The sequence below is a fragment of the Ctenopharyngodon idella genome, chromosome 10 (assembly GCF_019924925.1).
Source record: "Ctenopharyngodon idella isolate HZGC_01 chromosome 10, HZGC01, whole genome shotgun sequence".
Lineage (NCBI taxonomy): Eukaryota > Metazoa > Chordata > Actinopteri > Cypriniformes > Xenocyprididae > Ctenopharyngodon > Ctenopharyngodon idella.
Window position 1 is genome coordinate 39,695,103 of NC_067229.1, and position 26,626 is coordinate 39,721,728.

A 26,626-nucleotide genomic window follows, 5' to 3' on the forward strand; every position below is an offset into this window, starting at 1 on the left:
TGGAAGCAGTAGAGTATTTCAGATTCCTGGACACCACCATCTCTCAGGATCTGAAGTGGGACAATCACATTGACTTCATTGTAAAAAAGGCCCAGCAGAGGTTGTACTTCCTTTGCCAGCTGAGGAAGTTCAACCTACCACAGGCAGTTCTACTGAGCCATCATTAAGTCTGTCCTGTGTTCATCTATAACTGTCTGGTTTGGTTCAGCCACCAAATCAGATATCAGGAGACTACAACGGAGAGTCCGGACTGCTGAGAGGATTATTGGTGCTTCCCTGCCCACACTCCAGGACCTGTACTCCTCCAGAGTGAGGAAGAGGGCAGGTAAAATCATCACAGACTCCACTCACCCCAGCCACAACCTATTTGAACTGCTGCCATCTGGACGGTGCCTAAGATCACTAGGCACTAGAACATCTAGGCAAAGAAACAGCTTCTTCCCACAGGCTATTTCCCTCTTGAACAGTAAAATGCCTCCCAAGGCATATGCCAGTAAGTGCAATACTCCACTGCTTAGAGCAATATCTTTGTAAATTCAGTTAAAGTTTATACTTTTTATATTTTTTAAATTTTATTCATAAATGTAATTACAATTATTCTATTCTTCTTCTATTTGTATGTGTGCACTGGAAGCTTCAGTACCAAGAAAAAATCCTTGTGTGTGCAAGCACACTTGGCAATAAAGCTCTTTCTGATTCTGATATTTGGCTTTCTCAATTGACAGTCACTCAAAATTAGTTTAGTTATTCTAACACTACCATTCAAAAGTTGGGGGTCAGATATGAACACTTTTGTTCAGCAAGGATTTATTAAATTGTTCAAGTGACATTTAATGTATCAATTTAAGCAGCACAACTGTTTTCTTGACTACCAAATCAGCATATTAGAATGATTTCTGAAGGACCATGTGACACTGAAGACTGGAGTAATGGCTACTGAAAATGTATCTTTACCATCTCAAGAATAAATAACATTTTATAATATAATAACAGCTATTTTAAATTGTAATCACTTTTCAAAAGATTACTGTTTTTACTATATTTTTGATCAAATAAACGCAGATTTCTTTCAAAAACATTTAAAGTCTTACCAAACCAACACTTTTTAACGGTAGTGTGCATTGCTAACATTACAGTGGATGTTCTACCAGATGTTTTTGACTCTCACAGCTCAGGACAGTCACTATTGATGGGTTTCTTAGTTTTCAATGTTTTCTCCAAATACTATGGACCGACCTCCTTGTTTTTAACAGATTTTGGCATTTTGAGAAATCCTGGGAAAACTGAGCATACCACATTGAGCGTAACGGGTGGAGATTTACTTCCCACATGCCGACAGAAACCTTGCATTGTATCTTCCCATCTGTGGGCCTTTTTGAATCCTTCAGAGGGGGCTAAGAGTCCTTTGTGACACTGCTTTACATTTTTTCTACCACTCCTTTCTTCCCAAAACTTTTACACTGATGACTTCATTACCACACACGTCATTCGTTAGCAATCATCGAATTGCAGCGATCCAATTAGAGGTCCAAGAAAGAACTGAGAGATGGCCAGCTTCTGATCCAGACCATCAAGATTCTCCTATGACTAGAGAATTCAAGCAGTTTGCTGACAAAGGTTAAGAGCCAATATCAGCATAGTGAAACAATGCAGACTAATACTCCCTGAGCAATTCATCTAGGTTACGTTTCGGCCCTCCTGTGACCACACTTGTCCAAAACTAGAGCTTTGAACAACACTAAAATACTCTACATCTGCTAAGAAGTACAGCTGACCTATCTTAGCTCATACAAAAGTGATCTCTTTTTAACAAACCCCTGTAAAACTGAATAAAGTTTCAGGAAAGTAAGGATTTATGATTGTCTACACACAACTTTGGTGATAATTTCTGGTGGTTGCCCACCAAAACTATATAATGCACAGCTACCATTTCTATAAATCCACATTTCTTCTATATACCTTTTTTTCTGAAGCTAGAGATTGGAAAACTACACCCCTCTCACTCATATTTGGGGCCTCTCCTTTCCTCGTCTCGCACTTTACCAGCAGCACTCTGCATGAGCTGACCAGGGCATAAATCACTGGGCCTTTAAAATCTACCCTGTAACAAGTTCACACAGCGACAGGAAAAATATTATTTTTTTTTTATCAGCCGTGTCTCTCTCTTGTTATATGCAGGGTGATATGGCATGTCGATAAGTCAAGTCAAAGCTGATTTGACAGCTTTATCATCACCGTGATTGAGATGGAGAAATCTGATAGGCCACTTCCCCCAGGTGAGCGGCAGTTATCGTCCTATCAGTTTTCACGCATGTCTGCACCCTTATCAGCCTTCAACCCGTCTGCCCGTCAACACCTATCTCCCTCAGCCAATCAAAGAAGGGCACAGGAGGCTGCCCGGCAACCAGCAAGGCAGCTCAGACATCAAACACATGCTAGAATACAAACACAAACACTTCAATCACAACAACTTTCTTTTCTGGCGAATCACCTTGTAAAAACTAGGGGAATGATTTCTGAGATTGACATCTGAGAGAAGCTGGGTGCAGTGATCCAAGTAATAGATTACTAGTTGTGTTTGCTAAGTCAAGCATCACTTTTACTACTTTTCACACTTAGAGTTAGGGAATCAACTTAGTAGATGAGAAAACATTTAATCACCTATTCAGGAAAGGTGTACTATTACTTTTATATGCTATCAAACTAACGATTTTTAGCCTAGCAATTACATAAAAACACCATATATACTGCACTCAGAATCACCATAGCAACCAGCCAAACACATAGCAACACCCTGGCAACCATCTACAACACCCTAGCAATAAACCTAGCAAGCAAAGAACACCTTTGCAACTGCACAGCAACGTTCCCAAACATAACTACCACTCAGAACAACTTAGGAACTGCATAGCAACACCCTGGAAACCACAGAGAACATCCTAACATTATGGCAGTTTGTGTTTACAGACAAGAAAATGTAAAAATCTAGTTTAACTTATCTCAGAAAATCATAAAAAACAGAACAAAAAAGACTTAAGAGAAAAAAAAACAGAAAAGCATTAACTCCTTGACCTGAAACACAAATTAATTCATTCCAGAATTGCTGGAACAAGAACAGAGACACGCTATTGTAAACATTGTTCTCCCTCTTTCGTTTTGACTTTCCTTCTCTCCCACATTTACCTCTTGGTGTGTTTATGTATTTACCGTTCAGTGATAACCAAATAAATCTCGACTAGTGTTTGTATGCAAGACAGCAGTGCAGCATTGTAAAACCAGGCCGAAAATAAAACAGGAAATGAAAACAAAGACAGATGCTTCATGAAAAGAACAAAGATGCGCTCTGAGAGGTTTTGATGGCCACCTTATGTCATATCCTGAAAAGGCCCAGAAAGACTGGAGCATGTCAAACCCAATTACATTTTGCTGCCCAATCGTAACATTGCTTGCCGCCGGTAAATATGAAGATCTTGAACAGCACACTGAAAAATACAAACAAACACTAAAGTTAATGTTCTTCATTTCTCTGACATTTTTTCCCATTTTTCTTCTCATCTCATGATGAGCAACTCCTATACATATAGTTAAGTGTACAAAAATGACTTGTTAAAGTTATTTTTAAAGGGATAGTTCACCCAAAAATGAAAATTCCGTCATCATTTATTCACCCTCAAGTTGTTCCAAACCTCTATGAGTTTCTTTCTTCTGCTTATTTTGTGTTTAGCAGAAGAAAGAAACTCAGGTTTGGAACAACATAAGTGTGAGTAAATTATGACAGAATTTTCATTTTCGGGTGAACTATCCCTTTAACAATCCTATGTATAAAAGATCAGGTGAGAGCTTTTACTATGTTAAACATTTTTGTAAACAAAAAATATTTGATGTTTTTTGGCCTTTTCTTTGCCTTTACTAACTTATCCTGGCTGTATCAGTGCTATTTTAATATTCTTTATATACTGTATTTATATTTAGTTTTTTTATATTTATTAATATTTTGAACTAGCTTTTTTAGTTTAAGTTTTAGTTATTTTATTTCAGTTTGACAGCATTTATATATAATTTATATTTTAATTAGTTTTCAAGGTGACATTTCTAATTTTCGTTCATGTTTGGGCTTTATTAGCAAATATGCATATTTTGGATAAAAAAAATCTTTGATTAAAAGCTAGCATGTTCTTTTATTTAAATATCTATTATATTTTATTTAACAAATGTTATGGTTTTATTAAATTTTATAAATATATTCATTTTAATATTATTAAATTTTAATTTATTTTAATATTTAATAACAATTTTGCTTGAGAAGCACAATGTAATTTATTAACATTTATACATCAAATTGTACAAAAAAAAAAAAAACTTTTAAAATCAGCCATTTCATAGAATGGCCTTCATATCATCTGACCTTTCAATTTTAAGCAACTGCTTCCATGGAACATTCCACAGATCACTTTGTGTGTGTATGAGTGTGTGTGGAAAAGACAAAGAAAGGAAATGAAATACAGTCTGTCTGGTTGGTATCTACAAAATGAAGGGATGAAAAATGTTTTCTGTCTCTTTTTTTGTTTGGATAAATGCTGATAAATGTCCTTATATCAGGTGACAGCCAGTCTTCTGTTGTCTTTGCAATTCCTTCACGTCCTCTTTCCCTCCTGTAGATATGGGTCACATACACACACACACACAACACACAACTGCCAAAGCCACAGATCTGCTTGCATATCATGCGTAATTTACCTAAAAGAACACTTAGATCCAGTATAAACTAATGATTCAACGTTACACTCAACCTGCTTTTCCCAAAAACCATTGCACTCATTGCGCTGGTATGCTTATACCTGAAGTGTCACTGATCGATATGGTTTTCACCATAGGCTAATAATTACACTTGCAGTACATGAATCAAAGATAATGTGAGCAGCCTGTGCAAAGGAATCAAACATATCGGGTCATGCTTACAAAAACACATCACATCTGTTAACCTGCATCCAAGTATCCTTCACAAAAAAGAAACAAAAACACTTTTATTGCACAATGAACAAGTGACACGACACGGAAAAATCTAGAGTGCAAACAACTCGAAGGGATGTGAGCCTGAACGGAAAAGAAAACAAACACGCAACTATCTACAGTGGTCCCCTACCTGCTGCTCAGACCAGGAGAATGTCAACACACGCCTCCGTCTCCACACACCTCAGAACTCGCCATTGTCTCCAGTACTGGAGGGACAGATAAGATTGTGCTGCATGGAAATATTTTGGGCTCTTACATTCCTGCCTGGTCTTTGCAGAGAGACGACCAATCCTTTTGACACCTCGCCATTACATCATCTGTGCTTATTTTTGCTCAGAAACATTTTAAATGGTGGCTCAACCGGGGTAAATTTAAGTCTTTGGGTGTGAATTCTTACATTTTGCTTGTTGGCACTTCAGGATTACAACCAAAAGGATACAAAATGGTGCCTATTACTCTCTTTTTACAGCTGTAAATGTGCAAATCCCATGTCCTTTTAAGATAAAACAGCCTGTGCGGAGGAATCGGACATATTGGGTTGTGCTTACAAAAAAACTCACTGCATATTTTAAAGCTGTTTACAAGTATCTTCACAAAAAAAGGTAACAAGAACACTTTTGTTGCTCGGAATCAATAAACCTCTGGGCAGCGCTTTGGGCGACCAAGTTCAAGTCCAGTTTGTGGTCCCATACTACACTATCCATATTAAGTTGATAAAATGCCCAAAAAATTTAGAGCACTTGGGTAAATTTAGGTCAGGATTAAAAACAATAGGGCGCAAACTGGTGTCCATTATTATTATTTTTTTTACAACTATAAAATCATAAATCCGTGTTCTTTCAGGCAAAAACATTTAGGTACTCTTCCTAATTTGTTAAATTATCTATTATTTAATGTAAAATTAACATAGCGTGAAAAGTAGCTAGTATTCAAAATAAATGTCTGTATTCGTCAAGCTCAACCTTTCCACCGTTACCAAAGTTACTATTTTTAAAAAAAATACATATTTTCGTGGAAAGTGCTTGTTTCAAAAATTTCCTGCTGTGAAGAATCACTATCATGCTGATTAATCAAATAAACAAGGCCAGCTCCTTAGTGTGAGCCAAAAAGCTTTCATTTAAACATGTTTTCTGTAACTGGACCAAAAGGAAAAATTCTTTCTGACAAATCCAGCTGTAGGAGTTAGATCTGCAGCTTAGATCATGTAAGCTGCAGATTTGCCGTTTTCAGCCCTGCAAATGATCGTGCCCTCCAGCTCACGGCAAGGAGGCATTCAAGTTCGGCTGACCTTTACATCAGCGTCTCTCAGCACATTCAGCAGTCTTCTGTAGTACTGCAAACCGTAGGGAGTTAGCTTATAACAGCTTCAGGACTGTGCTTCATGATGAGCGTAACATAAATTTGTATTAAAACATTACTGTCACCCAACCAAACAGACGGTGAAACATATTAAGCACACATATGACTCCACAGCGCATGCCAAAGAAGTAATCACATGTGGAACCCTGAATGAAAGCCTGAACTAAAGCATAAAAATACCACAATATGTTTGCAGAGATTTAGGAAACACTCTAAGTGCAAATAATTGTTTCTCTGAAAAAACAATGCGACGAGTTATTCTACTTTGACATATGCGTTCCGTGTCGGAACGTCTGTTTATGTTTAGTTCTGGGTCATTCCGCCCACTACCAGTTTACCCAATGGTATTTCAACACCCCAGGTTGCCAGTTGGCGGAAAACACCGCATATTGCAGCCATGGAAGCCAGCAAATGAACTAGGTCAGAGATCGCAGATTGTACCCAACCTAAAACCGGCATCGGCAATAAAACATTGCAAATGTATATGTTAGCTGATCAACTTACAGTGTAACGCTCGTTACTTTCCATTGTCAATTGCGCTCATTCCTGTTTTGTGTCCTCAATCTGGCAACTCGTGTGAGTGTGGGGTCTGAGGAGTGGGGAGCAGGGAAACAACTATCTCCAATATTTTGAATTTGGACTGCAGTACCCATTTCAACCACTAGCTGTCAGTGTTACATCTATATTACCATTTCAGTCATATCCAACTCTTCGTGATTCTATGGCCATCTTTCACCATACGCAAGAGACTGTCTGTGAATTTTCTTGGCAGTGTTTTTTCTGGAGCAGGTTGCCAGGTCTTTCTCCAACCCTCCCCATTCCATGGCTTGGGACTCACACACCTACAACCAATTTGGCAATTGAACATTTGACAAATAGAAAGTTAAAAAAACAGCATTTATTTGAAATCAAAATCATTGTATTAATATAAATGTCTTTACTGTCAATTTTGATCAATTTAATGTGTCTTTGCAGAATAAAAATATTAATTTCTTTTAAAAAAAAAAAAAAAAATCTTACTGACACCAAACTTTTGTTTGAGGCAGCTCACTGGGTTCTGGAAAAGAGCTTCAATGGTTACAGGCCTTGTAGAAGGTGATGGAGAGATGCTGATGCACTTTATCCCTTTATTAAAGCTTCTCTATAAGCGAGGCTCCAATATCCCCTCATGCTTTCTCTACACTATTATTACCACAGCCTCCCACAAAGCCCTGAGAGACCAAAACACCAGCATCCATTTTCAGACAGGCAATGCGGAGATTAAGGGCAAGTTTGTTTTTCCGTGAGGCATGGCAGGCGTTACCGGTCCTCAAGGTTGTTGCTTTAGGGTTTTGGGGGGCTAGCGTGAACCTAGCTGTTAAAGCTGTACCCGATAATCCGGTCCAGAACCATGCCCTTCGGCGGGGGAGCGTACGACCCGTCGACCTGTTGAAAGGCGCTAAAAGCAGGAAAGGCTTATCGCCGCGGCAACCACGGGGTCACACTCTACTCCCTGAACTTTGCCGTACAACGCCGCCTCTGTTCTTTACTTGCTACTTTATTGATGGGAGAGTGAGGGAAAATGAACTGTAAATCTCTAAAAAGAAGGGAAAAAATGCTTAAAAACAATTCTGAGTGAACATCTTAAAAGAAATAGTTCACCCAAAATGTTCCTCAGAAGAAAATAACAGCATACACTTTAATTCTTGGGTGAACTATCACTTTTAGACCCAAGAACGTCCAAAAAAGTGGATGTAAAACACTAGATTTAGTCATGTTACAAAGAACACATGTCTATTTTTTTGCACTGAAAAATATTTCGAAAGCAAGTGTTGATTATTCCCAGTGTGAACCAGCTGTGAGGGGTGATGGGAGATAAAAAGTTGAATTCATACGCAAGCAGGAATTTCCTTTGGCTTGCTTAAACCTCGCTGAGAACATTTCCTGTATAAGAAAGTACGGGAAGGAACCAAGAACCAAAGAACCAGTGAGGCTGCAAACACCTTTTCCAAAGACAAAAAGCTACTGGCGCACTAACACACAATCATAAAAAAAAAAAAAAAAAGCAAAAGAAAACACTCCTTACAACACCTTAGACTGATTTAGATCACAGAATCACACTTTTTTCCCACAAGTGGCCTGTTATAGCATGACGGACGGGCTGCCCGCCCTAGAGTAGCATAAATCGCGCATGCAGAGGAAACATTTCTCTTTTGATTAATGATTCATTTTATTAGAACATTAACTACTCTGATTTCTTGTTTTTCCTCTTTTCCTCTCTGTATTACTCCTATTTAAAGATTGTCAGGTTGAGTTAATCGCTGACAACACGGCGCTGTCAATCAAATCAAATGTTTCCTCAGTGCTGATAACAACCGCCGCCATCCGCACATTCAACTCAGAACACGACAAGGAGTTTTTGCCAAGACCTATACAGACTTTACACACCAACAGTTTCTTCTCTCTGTATTACAGAAACATGACTCTTATGAGCTGCTTCTTTTTAGTAAGACATAAGACCAATTCATACCGCACAGACAAACGCCAACAAACATGTTTGTTGGGTTTTGTTGGATCAGTGCGTTATCCCTGTCTGCGTCTGTTGGCGTTGGTTAGGGTTTGTTTTCACCCGAGTGAACATGTTCAGTCAGCGTTTGTTGGTGTCTGTTGGGGCATCGTGAACATGACAGTTATTTTTCATAAAATTTTAAATCCAACGGCCAACTTGTTTGTTGCCGCTTGTGTGTGCGGTGTGAATTGGCCTATACAGTGCAGTCAGTGTAGTCAACTTCCAAATCAATAACACTGTGAATCTGTTCTTTTATGCAAAATCAAAAATACAAGTACAACCAATGTAGTCTGATTCCCAAATGAAATGACTCTGGGTTGTCGATTATGATTTCAATTTTTTAACTTTAGTTAGTGTGTAATGTTGCTTTTTGGGCATAAACAACATCTGCAAAGTTACAACACTCAAAGTTCAGTGCAAAGAGAGATGCATTTTTTTAAGAACTCTACAACAAACGGCTGGTAGGGACTACAACGGGCTTCTTCCCGGGTTAGTGACATCACTAACCCTAAAATTTACATAAACCCCACCCCCAAGAACACGCAACAAAGGGGGTGAGGCCATGTTGGGCTGCTTTAGAGAAGAGGAAGAGTTGTTGTAGTAGAGTGTTGCTGCCATGCCGTCATTTTACGCCGGACTGCTTCACAAACGAGGGTCAATTCAACGCTGGATTTGCACAAAAGATTAACATGACGGCACATGCTAGTTGATGAGTTGAATCAACAGCAACTACATAAATTTATCCACTAACCATTCAGAAATGTCCAGTTGCATTCTAAAAGTTGTAACTTCTTCCCGAGTCTCTCCATCAGTGTCCGACTCCAGTTTGAACAATGTAAGGCTGAACACCATTCCTGACAATCTTCATTTTGGCTGCGTGAGATTCTCCAGCTTTGTTGTTGTTGAGCAACCGAAGCGAGAGCTGTTAAAGCTCTGCCCTCTGGAAAGCGGGCCAGGAGCAGCAGCTCATTTGCATTTAAAGGGACACACACAAAAACAGTGTGTTTTTGCTCACACCCACATAGGGTCAAATTTGACAAGCTATAATAAATGATCTGGAGTATTTTGAGTTGAAACTTCACAGACACATTCTGGGGACACCAGAGACTTTTATTACATCTTGTAAAAGGGGTATTATAGGTCCCCTTTAAGTGAATCAAAAACATACAACCTGCAAAACATACAAACATACAACCTGTGTTGTCTGATTACCAAACTAATGACTCTCATGAATCTGGTCTATTAACAGAATCAAACACATTCAGACAAACCAGTGTAGTACAATTTCAGAATTTACATGACTCGTATGAACCGGTTCTTTTAAGTGAATCAAAAACATACAGTGCAACCAGTGTAGTCAGATTACTTAACAAATAGGGGTGTTTTTTTTTTAGTTATTGACATTGTTAATTAAAGAACCACACTGTGCATTTTGTCAGTGGTATTTTACAAAACAAATGAATAAAATGTTGTCACTTTTTATTTATTTATTTATTTTTGTCCTGTTGTTTAATATATATTTAAGGCCAATGATTGGATTGGACTTATGCTGCCTCTAAAAATACTGTAAAGTCATTAAAAGCCTGTGAAAACACACCCTTTTCAAGAATGGTTTTAAATTTATTATTCAAATTATCTCATCATTTAGTAGTAGAATTGTATTTATTCTTCATAATCTATCTATTAATCAATCAATCAATCAATCAATCAATCAATCTATCTATCTTTCTATAAAGTACTAAAAGAATTGTTAAGGAACTGCAATTGTTAAGAGGAACTGGAATTGTTCAATTATTTGTAATCATCCCTTGACAAGCATAATTTTTTCTGCCATTGCTCATTCTCCACACAGATATCCTCAAAAAGAGAGAGAGAGAGAGAGAGAGAGAGAGAGAGAGAAAAAAAATGAAGTCTATAAAAGTTACAAGGAAAGCTGGAGTAATGCATCCCATGCATGTTTCTGTCAGTCGGCGTGTGTGTATACAAATATGCGACCTATGCATGAGATTTCATCCAAGACATGGGCCCACCTGAAGCTGAAGCCAAGATATTGCACAGACTCCTAATCAAGACTACCAAGAGACTCACAAACACCATCACACGTAGAGAGCAGCAGCCTCCAGCAAGCTCTATATAACCCCACTACAGCACAGCTCAGAGGAACTGCCCTACATTCCACACAACAAAATATGCACGTCCACTGAGGTGCGTATGAATGAAGGTTTAGGAAAACGGGTGTTTAGAGCTTGTGTGTTTCGTAACAACATCTGTGGGATCAAAGGCATTCTTTAGATAGATGTATTTTTGATGTTGTAATAGTGCAGATGTGTTCACACAGATAAATCTGAAAATGGGAAGTGTGTCATAGTAATTTAACACACTCCAAAGTGCCTCCTTTCTCTCAGGTTGTGTTACATTACAAAACATATTTGTATTAGCAGAGAGCTGTTGCCATCTAGTGCTGCAGTGAAGCTACAGCAGAACACTGAGCCAACATTCAACTTTATTGGGTTTGGAAAGGTCTGCCAATACCATGACAAGGTGGACTAATTTTTCTTCCTTGATTTCCTCCTCTCCTCATCCATCAGGTCTTTTATCCAAGGATTACGGTTATCCAAGACTGCAAAAACATCAGTCATCTTTGGCTGAAGAACGAGACGCCACCCTGCAGCAGGGGTCCAATTTGGAAAAAAAAAAAAATACACAGAGCGCTATCTGGCGGACAAGGAAAGGAACTTTTTTTGATGATGGGAACTGCTTCTGGGTCTCAAATGGGAAGATAATACAATTCTGGAAAGCAACTGAGAGAACTGGAGCTGAGCATATGTTAAGAGCAAATGCTATTCCTGTAGGAACGAAATTCCTATTCTTTTCGCAATAGTCAGTGCTGTGTCAATACCGTCAAAGCACTGCAGATGTATTATTAATAAAAAGAGATCTAATTTCTAATTATATATGGCAATTAGTCTTCAAAATGGCCATAATTCTACACTTTTGTAGGATTACTTTAGAAGGAGCATTGAATCGTGAATGTAAAAGTAAAATAAAAGCAAAAAGGCATTTTTCCATGATATGTTCCCTTTAAAATTGAGTCTCTCTCACCTCAGTAAAGAGAAAACACTGTATGAGTTTCTAACAGAGTTCTGGTCCACCTGGAGCAAACTGTTCTTCTTCCTGTCAGAATTCTCCTGTGGGAAAGAAAACAGTCCATGAGCTTCACAAAGAGTTTCTTCTTACCGTATGAAGGATTCTACAGGTTGAAAAACCCAAGAGACATAAGTGAATTTTAACTCTGATAGATGACAAGGTTTGAAGATGGCCTGGAATTTATTTTGGAACCAATTCCAAGAGTTTGAACAATACCTTCTGATCAAAATCAGCTGCATAGTAGCCATCGTTCAGTCCAAAGATGATCTCATTTGGATTTCTGGAGCGAATCTGAAGGAAAAGAGATGGAGAGAAAAGAGAAATGTCGATTTTTTTGGATGTGAATTTGAAGCAGAATTTACAGAATTATACATATTTCAATTTATATATAAAATATAATTATATATAAAATGTGTATATGATAATAAAAAAAAATAGGACCCAATGTACTGCCTTAATATAACGGAATTTTCCATATTGATTTTTCACAGGTGTTTTACCCATATTTGGAACTACACACTGCATTGTGTTGTGTTTTAAGGTTTAAGGAAATGTCAGTTAACTTTTCTGCAGAAAATACCTTTTCTTTTTTTGTCTACTGATCTTTTTTACAGTGTAATATCATAATAATAAATATTATATTTGTTATTACTACTACAATTACTCAACATAAACTTCTTCTATAAAGAAGTGTTGTATGATATTATACAGATCGAACTTGAACATTACTCAAGAATTCAAAACATTTCAGTTTTATTATTTACATATAACTCCAATTGTGTTGAGGGTGAGTAAATCTTGGGGTAATTTTTATTTTAAAGTGAACTAATCCTTTAAATCGAAACACTTCAAGAAACTAGATGGTCATAAAAGGAAAGCAACACATACATGGTAGAGAACAGAAAGAGATGCGAGCGTGAATGTATATATTTTGACTACTCACCTGCTGTCCTGTGTATCTGAGCCCATCTAGGTTGACCTTCCACTCAATAAGCAGTTGGTATTGTTCTTCCCTGCCACCCCATATTCTCACCACAAAACACGACACAGACGTGTCCAAGAGGTCCGGCAGCATTGCAAAATCTAAGCTCCGCCATGTCGGGTTCTAAAAAACACACAAACAAAATTATAACCAGGGTTTTTGATAGCTGGCTGCTTTAAAATGCATTTCTTTTTACAATGTGTTTTTGCAGTGTTGAGCTTTGTAGCCAATCACAGACATATCTGTTAAGTGTGTGAATGCAATGGCCAATCAGACGTGTTTAATTAGTCAGAACCCGCTCAACACGGCACAGTTTTTGCTCAGCGTGAGTTCTGCACGCTCGCGAATCCTTTCATTATAACCAACAAAGTATAAACACGATGTCAATAAGCGACTCACTGAGTTTTTGCAAGAGTGCAGCTTCGTGTATCTTTGCTCGCTTTCTTTCTAATATATATTTTAAATGCTGATAACTACACATTGCAAATTTTCTGGATTGACAACCATATTTTAATGTGCGATTGAATCCGACTGACAATGATCACTATAGCAATGGACAGAACAAAACAATCTGATACTATATGTCAAATGACCTGTGCATTAAGTCTTGGAGTGTAAATGCAAAATAATAGACCTGCCACTTTTTCTGTGTTACCATGTTGTTTATTTTATTACTAACTTTTCAAATCAGTGACTCAGTGACTTTAGTTTTTACATTTAAATTGACAGATTTTTAAATATAAAATAGTTCTTATATAAAAAGTACTTTCAAGTCAAGTTGTACTTTGTTTGTACTTTGTTTTATGATCTGTCCTGACAGTGATTACTTTTTTAATTCATGAAAAATAGGATAAGTTACTATTACAAACTGTTGCATTTGTTTTGGATTTTCTGTTAGTACTGGGCTCGCAGTTCGCATGGGTAGGGTACTTTTTGGCTGGCCGCTTTCATCCACCAGCACCAAAGACCATTTTTGACCCAGGAAAAACTGATGAACACAGGGTACTTTGTACACAGTAACTTCGTCCTGCTCTTCCCTTTTTAAACTGGGTATTAATAAATTAATACAAACAAAAATTTGCTTCTGGCGACCCGAGTTCGAGTCCTGGCTCACAGTCCTTTCCCCATCCTGCCCCCCCTCCCTCTCTCTCTCACTTCACTTCCTGTCCGAATACTGTCCTATCATAATAAAGGCAAAAACACCAAAAAATAAATAAATCTTTAAAAGTTTTGCCAATATATGATCAAATAGAACAGCAAATAAGGCTGTTAAACATATAGATTTTTTTAATAATGCATAAGTGTGGCCTATCAGCATAGTCAATGGAGCCAAGCTTTCAAAGACTAACAGCAGAAACAGATTTGCAAACCTGTCCCGTCATGCAGTCTGGAGGCTAAAGAGGGTCTTTCTCCAAGAGGATGTGCAGCTGACAAAACTACCATCACAGTGACTAGGTCAGCAGAAATAAATACAAAACAGCCATCAACATGACCACCAGAGTGGCTGAAATGAAGGCAAGGTTACATGAAAGACCGGAAGGACGTACAGGAAGGCCAAGAAGAAAGGGAAATGAAGAAACAAAAAAGGAGGCAGAGAGGGGCAAGAAGGTTAGAGGTTAAATACAAAACAGTATAAGTTACAACTGAGCACATTAAATAGTAAAAATAGTAATTTGCGCTCCCATCTGTGCTTTTTTTGAATTGTGCTCTCACGCTAATTTGCCCTGTTTAGTAAATCTGGCCCTGTGTGTGTGTGTGTGTACCTGGTATTCCCTACATTATGGGGACAAGAATAGATGGTGGATGTCTGGAAGGCTCCAGGTACTCATCACACCATCATGAGGCCCACTCAGAGGCACTCTAGGTGGGCACAGAATTCAAATTCCACTGTGGTGGAAGTATGGAGGTATGGAAACCTCCAGGCTGGTTTTGTCAAAGTGCATCCCAGGCAGGACGCACCGTCACTCTATTGGAGAAAGACACCCTAGAGGAATTTCCTCCTTTAAAAATGACTAAGTCCCAAATGGCAGGGTTCGGTCAAACATCCATGCTGTCTGAGCACCTTCTCCAGCCCAGGGAAGGTGGCTCGTTCCCGGTCAGGGACATTTTTTTGGTTCCCATGAAGAAAACAGCTTATAAATCATAATAAGTGTTTTGAAAATCTAAAAATGCAGAAAGTTTTCTGTGACGGGTAGGTTTAGGGGTAGGGTTAGTGTAGGGGGATAGAATATACAGTTTGTACAGTATAAAATTCATTACGTCTATGGGAAGTCTCCATAAAACATGAGAACTAGTGTGTCTGTGTGTGTACAGACTCTGTACTTTGTTTGCAACCACACATAAATAAATAAGTATATATATATATATATATATATATATATATAGAGAGAGAGAGAGAGAGAGAGAGATACTTATTTATATGTATTTAAACATATATTTATACTTGTATATAAAATAGGTGATTATATATACTATATATAGAGTTCTGAATGCTTTAAAGCGGAACCATCACTTCAACCAAACAACCACTGTTGCTGTAGACTAAATACAATTAAAAAACTGAATCAATATAACAATATATAGTAATAAGCAGCAATATTTTCAACTACATATTTTTTCTAAAACTTTTCAATGCATAAAAAAATGACATATGGACACTTCACATTTTGAGTGATGATGATGCAAATGAATCCGTGAATCAGAGCTTTGAATCAATCATCACAGTCAAAGATACCTTGTGTCAATCTCTAAATAGGCTGTGTGTATATGAATGCAATTATGCAATTATGATCTACTGTAATGACAATCTAGTTCTTTTTTTGCTCTAATGACATTGAGGACAAGCAGAGAGAAACAATAAACAAAATTACAGACCAGCAACCATGATATTACACTTACATAATGATCAATAAAAAAAACTGCATTCAATACAGCTCTGCCTACTCTGTAAACAGAGAGAAAATCACACCCAGAATAACACCAGAACAGCCCTCCAGCTTTAAACTTGTCTTTAAGGGTGTGTCATCATCTCATGTGAAAACACACTAATAAATACAGTATTCATAGCCTACAATATTTCAAATCAGCACTATTATCATCAAAACGACCATTACAGTCAGAATAATGGACAAGAAGCCTTTAATCGTGTCTGTATAAACTACATTAATGATGATCATTTGCTTGTGTTGTTACTCTCTTCTCACTTTAGCAGTTGCTATGCGTCAATGTTTTTCAACATAAATTACAGGCTTGGACAGAGTGACCACATAGTCATTAAACCGCTTTCCAGTCGTCAATGAAGGGAGCCACATCCGTTCTAGTGGCTTGGAGGCCTTCTTGGCGTACTAAAATAATGAATTGTTTCAAAACTGAAAGGTTGCCGGTGTGACCCCAAAAAGCCCATTTAGCAAACCTGTTTTATATCAGTAAATGACGCAGTGCTGCTGGGAGCTGTATCAATGCCTTTTTGTGTAGGTGATAGGTTAGATCTGCCATATGTGTAAAGATGAAGTGGTTTTGAGGACTTTGCCCTTCTTCATGCACTGCCAGGTCTGCTCTAGGTCAGTCTTCTTTTAAAATGATTACAACTCTTATTAAATCCGATAAGTTCAGAATACTCCATTTTTGTAGACACCGATTACTTCAAAAAAAATTAAGTAAAGCAACTCAAATTTTTTAAGTAAACACTAATTAGAAACAACAATTATTTCAAACTGAAAAATTTTAATTTTATTTAATGGTTAAGTTCACTGTACTTAAAACTATTGTTTACCACATGTAATGTTTCTCATTTTTCAATTATTTTGATGCAGTGTTTGTAAAACCCAATCAAAACATTTAATGAAACAACTCAAATGTTATTTTAGTAGAAATTAAAAATTTTGTATTACACAAACTCGCTAATTACAATTTTATTGAAATATTGAATAAACTAACACCTAATCTTTATGATTAAGTGTTAGCTAGCAACAGCACACCAGCATGCGCTAAAGTAACCGTCAAAGAGACTATCACTATATACTTGCATGAATCAACATGCAGTATATATCGCCTTGAAGTTTCACAGCCCATTTTCGACCTAACCACAGGCGCTAATCTTCACCACGATGGTAACCCTACAAAACTTCAACATCAACACCTTTAAATACCAAAATAACAGAACATTAACACGATAACACATCTTCCCCGTATTAATTTTGTGCGAAAACACACAAAATAACACTCAATTTTAACATTTATTCTCTTTACACAGTGTGACGCAAAGCATGCTGGGAACATGAAATCTGCTGCAACTCAGTTTAATGTTGAATGGATTCTTCTGATAACACTGGTTAGAGCAACGATGTGACATGGATGACATCACTTTATGTCGCTCAGTAAACTTAAAAAATAATAATTCAAGTACTCAAAAATGTTGAGCTGAAAATTTCTCGTTCAGAAAATTTAATTGTTTTAAGTTGCATCAATGATTTAACAGACTTTAATTGCAATGTACTAAATCTTTATAAGTTAGTAGTACTGTTCAGGTTTACAGTGTGGCTAAATATGATAATGATATGGTACCTGTTGATGTCTGCAATAAAATGTATAGGTGAAGTGTTTAATTTCTGCACTACCAGCACCAAAAATGACTTTATTCAAGCAGGTTTCCCCACATATTCCCCCATTTGCCATTGGTTGGTCAAAAAGATAGTTCCACCCCCAAACTAGCCTCATTGGTTGAGCCACTGCTGCTGCTGCACAGACTCTGTTTGCAAACACAAACCCATAATCTTCAAAGTTTTTTATATTGTAACATAAAATAATTGCATACCTCATCTTTAAGATCCAATTAATTCTTTAACCAATTTGCTGTAAAATGTATTGTGGTAACCAAAATGTCTGCCAAAAGGCATCCACAAATATTAATAAATAAGATAAAATGACAAAATAAATATGACAGAAAGATTCTGAAAGTGTCTTAAACTGTTCAAAGATCCCATATTTATTATGGTTTAACAGTAATAAATTAACTTTGAAAACTATTGCTGCCATTGTTCATTTTTCAGCAGTCCCATTAGGCTTGACAGACATTAAGGACATTAGTGACTAAACCAAAAGAAATTCACTTTTATTATCCTACAGCAGAACATAAATCCAGAGGAGAAAATGCTGAAATGCTATGCTACAACATGTTACCCACGCTACTAAGCTTTGATATGCTGTGCTCCGTCTACCATTTCACAAATTTTAAATAATAAGCATTAAATCGCATGACCGAACACAAATGAAAATAAAAGCACTCACCAATGAGTCTCGGATGACTTCACTCTTATAAAAATCTGGAAAAGGAAAAGAAGCAAGTTAGAAGTCATCCAAAAGCTTTTAAATGCAAAATGACTTACAGTTTACACTAATTCTATGCCCACCCAGAGTGCCTCTGAGTGGGCCTCAATTAAGTTTTTTTTTTTTTTTTTTAAGATTTAAAAAAAAAAAGACTTTTATTCAGCAAAGACACATTAATTTGATTAAAAGTGATAGTATAGAAACTTATAATGTTACAAAAGATTTCTATATCAAATAAATGCTGTTCCTTTTAACTTTACATCCATCAAAGGATCCTGAAAAAAAATGTATCATGGTTTCCACAAAAACTACAACAAGCCCAGCTCTTTTACTACATTACTATCTATAAAGAAAGGGAAAGGGTATATTGTGAAAATTACAACTATATACAGGCCATTCATTTTAAAAGAGTCAGTTTGAAAGGTAGTTTTAAAAGTCTCATTAGTTTAAAGCTGCTTTGCGTAACTGTTGGCTTTTAATATCCAGCTGCAAAATACACAGAAATAACCCAGTACACAAATAGCAGATTGATGTCCCCGAACGTGTGAAGCATAAACACTTAGGTGCTATCAAAACATTGCACTGTTTATTTGAGCAGTCTGATCAGCTTGACAACAGCTCAACCAATAGAGTGAGTTTGGGGGTGGGGCCATCTCCTTGATTGTCCAATGGAAGACTGGGTGAATGTTTGGAGAAACTGTCTGCAATTTTGTTTGGTGTCACTGGTGACAGAAATTATGCACTGCAGCTTTAAAGGTTTAGTTCACTTCAGAATTAAAATATTCTGATAATTTACTCCCATCTCATCCAAGATGTTTATGTGGGTTCAATGGGTTGAAGGTCCACATTGCAGTTTCAATGTAGCTTCAAAGGGCTTTACACGATCCCAGACGAGGAATAAGGGTCTTATCTAGCAAAACGGTAGGTCATTTTCTAAAAAAAATAAAAATTTATATAGTTTTTAACCACAAAGGCTTGTTTTGCACTGCTCTGTAAATCATGTTGGAAAGGTCAAGCATGACGTAGGCGAAAGTACCGATCCAGTGTCTACAAAGCGAACATGCAAAGATTAAGCCAAACGCCCTTTACAAAAAAAGGTAAAACAATGATATCAGAAGATTTTGTAGTTGGAGGAGAAAATGAGATGGATTTTCCGCCCTACCATGGTACTTCCACCTTCGTCACACGTGACCTTTCCAACATGATTATATAATGCGTGGCAGATCACAGAGCTAGTGCAAGATGAGCATTTGTTGTTAAAAATGTTATAATTATTTTTTTTTTTTTTTTAGAAAATGGCAGATCGTTCCGCTAAACATACCCTTATTCCTCGTCTGGGATCATGTAGAGCCCTTTGAAACTGCTTTGAAACTGCAATTTGGACTTTCAACCCATTGTACCCCAGTGAAGTCCACTATATGGAGAAAAATCCTGGAATGTTTTCCTCAAAAACCTTAATTTCTTTTCGACTGAAGAAAGAAAGACATAAACATCTTGGATGACATGGGGGTGAGTAAATTATCAGGAAATTTTCATTCTAAAGTGAACTATTCCTTTAAGTACTAAATTAAGTGAACAATCAGAGAGTACCAGCCAGTTTAGCTGGCATCAGTCACCTCGTGATATCTGATCTTCCTGGCAGAGGTGAAGGGTGAAGTAAGTGTCCAGTAGAGGAGAGCCATTCTTGTTCACGATGTTACGGGCCGCTATGCTCCGCAAGTGACGTAGACGTCTCTGTTGGGACGGAAAGAAAGACAGTTGGTGAGAAAGACAATCTAATTTATTTAAAGATGCCCTTCAGTCTTTTTTTTTTTTACTTTACTTTCATAAGCTATACATGAACAGGCCTATGCATACTCATCAGGAACACACTTTTATGTAATCATCAAACAGTAAAGGTTTTAACACTTATATGCAAAAAAAAAAAAAAAAAAAACATGCAGTAATCTTTAATTCAGAAGGAATGTGTTTATGATGTTTTTTAAGAATGCCATTTTAAGTGGAAAATAAGAATACATCATGATATCTCAGATATTTCTCAAGATTTTTTCCAACTTGGTGATGATATCAAGTCTCCCCTTTACTGGATCATACACACACTAAAGTCTGAATGTTTTGCAGTTCTCCATTTTCCATCACAAGCAACTGACAGTGAACAGGAACAGATCAACACACAGGCACAAACATCATTGTGAGTCTCACGTCACTAGTCACTATAAAGCCAAGTCCTCCACCCCAAGTCCTCCAAAACATGGCATCACTGCTGCACATTGGGCACAAATCCACTGCTCTGAAGGAGCCAAGGGGGAAAAAGGATTTGGTAGGCATGGAGCGGTTTAACATAAGAGTTTTTGTAGGTTAAAAAGGAGAAGATACCAAGAAAGGCAGCCCATAAAATAGGCCTACGATATGACCACAGAAGGGATGTTGCCTAAACAACTAGTCCACTAATAGGTCTTAAGGAAGTCTTGTGTAATTTGACAGGTTTTGGATTCACCCGACCATGAATGAACATTTCTTAGGAGGCACTTACAACTTGCTGCTAATGGCACAAAAAAAAAAGTTCAAAAACCATAAGATTAATCAATTAATTTATTATACATATTTTCAATGCCGATAACTTAGAGAGAGCAGGGTGGCCGATATAAAGCTACATGATATCACACTATTTGATTTAAAGATAGTAAAAACAACAAATGCATAACAATTGCTAAAATTAAATGTATATTTACTTTACATATTTACTAAATTAGAAATTATTTTTAAAAATTATCATGGAAAAAATTTGAACTTTATAAAAATAAATCTGTAAAATAAAATGGCAACTTCTTGATTCCATAATCCTATTATAGTATTTTTCAAATAAATAAATGCTTATTTAATGAATGAGAACATATAGCGTTTGCCTTTCTATTACTAATAATAACAGAAAAGCTTATAACACTTTTCATATACCATTTACTTTCTTTGTTTAACAGCTCTGTCTAATAAATTATTAGTTAAACTGTTAAACAGAGACAGTAAACTAATGAAGACAGAGAACGGGAGCCTGAACACTCAGGCGCTGGCGCTTCAAAATAAAAGTTCTAATTCCAAAACATTGGCCAAACAGAAAAACTTATAACCCAATGCCGATATTTTTTTTTTAATTGCCAAATATTGGCAATAATGACTGCGGTTCCGCCCACCGAGTGGCAGCATTGGTGTTCAGCGTGAATGCCGCAAAAAAACACACAAACACATCCAAAATGGGAAAGAGCTTTGCAACTGATTGTACAAATAGCTTTGACACAAAATCTGAGATATATTTTTACAGACTGCCGAAAGCTACAGAAAAAAGAAGCAAATGGATCGCTGCAAGTCACAGAAACAACTGGACTCCAGGCAGAGAAAAATGGATTTGCAGTTATCATTTTTTGTCAAAATGTTGGATTTTGGGGTAAAACCAATGAACCTATATACTGTATTGTTATATATTGTATTGACAACTCATCAATTAAATATTTACCATCTTATATTCTGCATAATTTGGTGTGTTTAAATAAACATGACAAAAACTACACAAGTTTTAGGGCTGGATGATATGACGATATACATAACATTGATATAAGTGATCACTCCGATAAAGTGTTCACAGGCAGATTTGCTTTATGTATTTCCCCGGCTTCGAAATCAGGTAAATATAAATGTCAGGAAACACTGGCTGCATGTCAATATCCATGGATTAGGTTTCTTTGACATGTTATCAGGAACACTTTCGAGCCCAACCTTTAGTGTAACAGTTTGTTTTACTCATGTTTTCGCAGTTTCCCCTATTAAACCCAGTCATGCAGCAGGTTCTTTTGCCACTCACTCCAGCTGAGGGAGCGTGTTCCAGCGGGAAAGTGACGTCAATGCATACCCTCTATATCGGTTGACCAATACATGAAAAAACACAGCATTATTCTTTATATTTTAAGAAAGGTGAATCATCATAATTGCAGTTCTGTGACATTAAAAACCCTTGTGTAAAGTACAGGGTGCTGTCAGCACAATAATTAAACACCTCTACTACAAAAAGAACAAAAAATATATACTTAAAATGCATCAACATTGTGACCCTAATCTACACAACATGAGATGGAGAGAAAGTCCAGAGTTCTCATTCACAAGGGCCAGATTTAAGGCACAGGGCCACAGCCATTTCAACGAAACACTTAATCTGAGAGTTCAGCAAACTAAAGTCTTCACCTGACCAGCTTTCATCACAACCAGCCACAAAGATTTTCCAGAGCCGCCCGTGAGGCATTAAATACTAAATCTAAGTCATGGGATGCCCCACTGGATTATTGAAGCTACAGAAACAACACCACACTTTGTTCAGTTTTTCCCCCATTTCTGTCTTGTTTCAGACAACAAAACACTGAGGAACTTCCAAGCTCAGTTTGTCCCAGACTTTGAAATGGAGAGGTTGAGTGGTAAAATTTAGTAGGTTAATGGGCCACTTAACTTGCACAGGAACAAACAAGCTAGTGTACGTCAACTTTCCCTTATTAGGCAATTTGCAGCTGCTTCAAACAGCTAAAACGAAACCGAAACATCAAGCATGACTTTCATTCTGAATTGTTAAATCATATTACACTGAACAAAAAATGCTCTTCTGCTGGAAAACAAATGAATGATGTTCATGGGAGTGACAAAGGTCATCTGTAGTCCATAACAGTAGTCCGTTAGAACTTTGCCTCAAGCAGTAAGAGTGTCACAAGTGACTGTGTGACTGCCAAAGCAATTGGTGTCATAACCATTTCCAGTAAAATAAACTTCAGACAGGTGTGACAAGCTCTAACAACCCCCTATCATGTGATAGGGACTTCACATTTGGTTTCATATTTCAATGTTTCTGGTAACAGTGTATTCCATTTTTAACAAAAGCAGAACTGAGGCCCATTGCATGAAGCTGGTTTCAGTTGCTACCCAGGTAAATTTGTCTGAGCAAACTCTGGTTTAATCTTCAGAATTAATCACAAACTCTGGATCAATCCTGAGTTGACAGAGAACGTTTATATTGAGCGTTGTGAGCATGGTGAACCTGATGTAAAGAAGGTCTGATTTGTTTCGTCAACTCTAAACCTAATCTGAAACTCAGAGTTTGTTCAGCTAGCTTTGTGCAACAGGCCACAAGAGCTCAAGGAACTCAAGTCTACTAGGTTTGAAACCATTTCTTTACTAGTTTATGTCTAAAATTTAGTTAACTTGTATTCAGTATTGGACAAAAGCAATGTCCGCAGGGAATATTTGTTTTTAATGACCCAACAAGATTAAACCATCAAATATGAGGAAACTACTGTTTATTTTTTAAAATATGACTGAAGAACAAAACACTTAATTTGGTTATCTGACAAAATTATTCGGCCAAAAGAGTCAACCTACAGCTACAGGTTTTATTTTACTATGCAAAAAAAAAAAATGCATAGAAAAACAAAAAGCTCACAGAAGCTTAAAAAAATCATATTAACTACAACATAATCAGTTATTAATTTTTCTTATGTTCTCTCTTGTTTTTGCATGTGTTCATAACATAGGGTGAAAATGTCAATTTTCAGTAACACTTTATTTTAGGGTCTTTTATCTAGCTGCTTATTAGCATGCATATTACTAAAATATTGGTTATTTATTAGTACTTATTAAGCACATATTAATGCCTTATTCTGCATGACCTTATTCTACAGCCAATTACCCAATTATTACCCAATACCTAAACTTAACAACTACCTTACTAACTATTAATAAGCAGTAAATTAGGAGTTTATTAAGGGAAAAGTCGTAGTTAATAGTTTATATGTGTTCCCTATACTAAAGTGTTACCAAATTTTCCTGTGCCAGACATCACTTTTGGCCACTACTGTATATGCATTTAAAATTTACAGTCTTTCTTGAAAATGGATAAATGTATTGATGACTCATCCTGCACTACACAGACTTTTGTCCAATCAGATGCTCTCAACAATGAGAATGTCCCTTCCCCTCAGACTACTTGCTACTAGGTAGCAAAGCATCAATCATAGCTGTGGTGTAGCTTTAAACAGAAAAAAAAAAAAAAAAATCGAATTGCGTTTTTTCTGATAAAAATTGTTTGCAATTTATTTCATATTTTTTATTATATATCAATGATTATAAAATAATAATAGTAGTAGTAGTAATACTACTAATAATAATAATAATAATAATAATACTGTAAAATTATTACTACTAAATTGCAATATTGAACAAAATAAGAAATACGGCAATATTTCACTGTAAAACAAAAATTGATATAAGAAAAATAGTATAACAATTATTTCAGTTTGCAGTACAACTGTAAAATACAATACTAATATGTATTAGTATTGTTATAAAATTAAAATTAGTTTTTTGTTTTGTTTTTTGTTGTTGTTGGGGGGGAGGCAGGGAGCTTTTAAGTTTTTCTTTTGTCAACATGTGGTTTATAATTGCTTTTCACTACAAGTTGATGCATGTTTGGTGCATGTTGCATTTGATAATCACACCAAGCCATATCACGATTTCGGTTTTATTTGAATTAACCATACAGCCCTGAATTAAACCCTGAAAACATACACCTATTACGAGCATCTATCTATGTATGCATTTGACAGCATCAATATTACTGGTATAAACTGCAGCAGGACATGAGAATATACTAATGGCATAATTAGATTTAGAACATTCCCATAGCCATTAGTATATTCTCATGTCATGCTGCAGTTTATACCAGTAAATATTTTATGTAAAAAAATGCAACTAAATTTTTAATATTTAATTTGATGACATACAATATTATATAGCAAAGATTCAGTTCTTTCTGCAAGAAACCACTCTTTACTTAAAAAGCCACGCTACAACATAACTCCAGCCCCATGTTTGCACCATTAAGTAATGCAACATTTCCCCACACAGAATGCCAAGTCATCAACAGACACTGCTTAACAGGAAAACCTGTGATCCCCGAAACACTTCCTGAGAATGTGATTAAACAGACGATTGCTTTAGGACATGGCTATCATTCCACATAACTGAGGTCTACACTCTCAGTTAGGACAGATTCAGAGCATGTAAGTGCACAGTGTGTATTGCAACACTGCAATTGTTACAACACAAAATCACAACCACTCTCTAATGGCAATCTCAAGCATTACATCAACGCTGCACTATATGCAATTTTTACCTGAAATGTTTTAAAATCCTTAATTGCAAAGACTTTTTAATAAAAAAAAGTATGTCAGTATAAACTAAAAAAAATAAAATAAAAATACATAATATCAACATAAACATAACTGTTTTCTTGTCAATAATAAATTGTAACATGAAACCAAATGAACCAGACATTCATAACAAGGGTTTTTCCTTTGTAGAGCCCCCAAACAATGTGTTCCAATGTGAAAGCATGACATCATTTATAGTCACTTATGTCAGGGCTGTCAAAAAGCTGCAGAGCATTTGAGTTAAGCACAGCTCACTCCATAAGACAGCACCGCCACTACCTTCCGAGCCAGTTTCAAGGTCTTTTAAGCATGAATAATAAATATTAGAATGCTGTCTGGTCCGTTTAGTATTTGTGTTTGAGTTTGGAGAGCCACAGTGACAAGACTACACTGCACTGTGAAACCTCTCTGGTATATATTTCTGATATATGAACAAGTCGGTGCTTTATTATTAACACAGTCTCATTTGTTGCTTCTGATATTTCTATTTCAAACACCACTGCATTCATAAATGTTGACCAATGCTTGACTGGACATGGAGGCCCGGTGTTATGATCATCCGGTGACATGTGACACATGCACAAAAAGATCCGCTAGATATTCGCACTCAATAAGCCCGCACGTATGGAACATATGGCTGGATGCTGCAGGTGTACCTGTTGTGATGTGAGCTCCACATGCAGGACCCTGGAGGATGCTGCTCCGGGGTTGCTGCTGACAGCTCCAGCGGACACTGAGAGATCCCGACCGGCGATGGAGTTCATCCTTCTACGGTACCATAGGCGATAGCCTCATTCAGCCATACAACTCAACCCCATGAGCGAGAAACTCCCGGCACGAAGGTGTCAGATTCCGAGCTTTCTTCACAACCGTGCAGATTTGTATTATAATGTACATTAAGCACACTAAACGCAGCTACTGAGCTACCCACAGCGGCATAAACAAAGTAAGTCCTGCCTAGGAAGCCATTACCGCGACCTTGATCGGCAAACCCTCGCTTCGTGCCTATTGGCT

General features: G+C 36.9%; 1 protein-coding gene across 3 annotated transcripts in view; it reads right to left on the reverse strand.

Annotated features, from left to right (window-relative positions):
- uvrag (UV radiation resistance associated gene) overlaps nucleotides 1-26,626 on the reverse strand; it is a 119,083-nt gene extending 92,457 nt beyond the window's left edge. For 2 of the 3 annotated variants that reach the window (XM_051907868.1, XM_051907870.1), the window contains exons 1-6: nucleotides 26,269-26,624; nucleotides 19,991-20,108; nucleotides 18,336-18,370; nucleotides 13,011-13,172; nucleotides 12,284-12,358; nucleotides 12,023-12,108 (exon numbers count right to left, since the gene is read on the reverse strand). In XM_051907868.1, the coding sequence (XP_051763828.1) occupies nucleotides 12,023-12,108; nucleotides 12,284-12,358; nucleotides 13,011-13,172; nucleotides 18,336-18,370; nucleotides 19,991-20,108; nucleotides 26,269-26,376 (584 nt within the window). In that variant the 5' untranslated portion in view covers nucleotides 26,377-26,624. Of the gene's footprint in view, nucleotides 1-12,022; nucleotides 12,109-12,283; nucleotides 12,359-13,010; nucleotides 13,173-18,335; nucleotides 18,371-19,990; nucleotides 20,109-26,268 lie in introns of all 3 variants that reach the window. The other variant, XM_051907869.1, reaches the window with a different exon arrangement.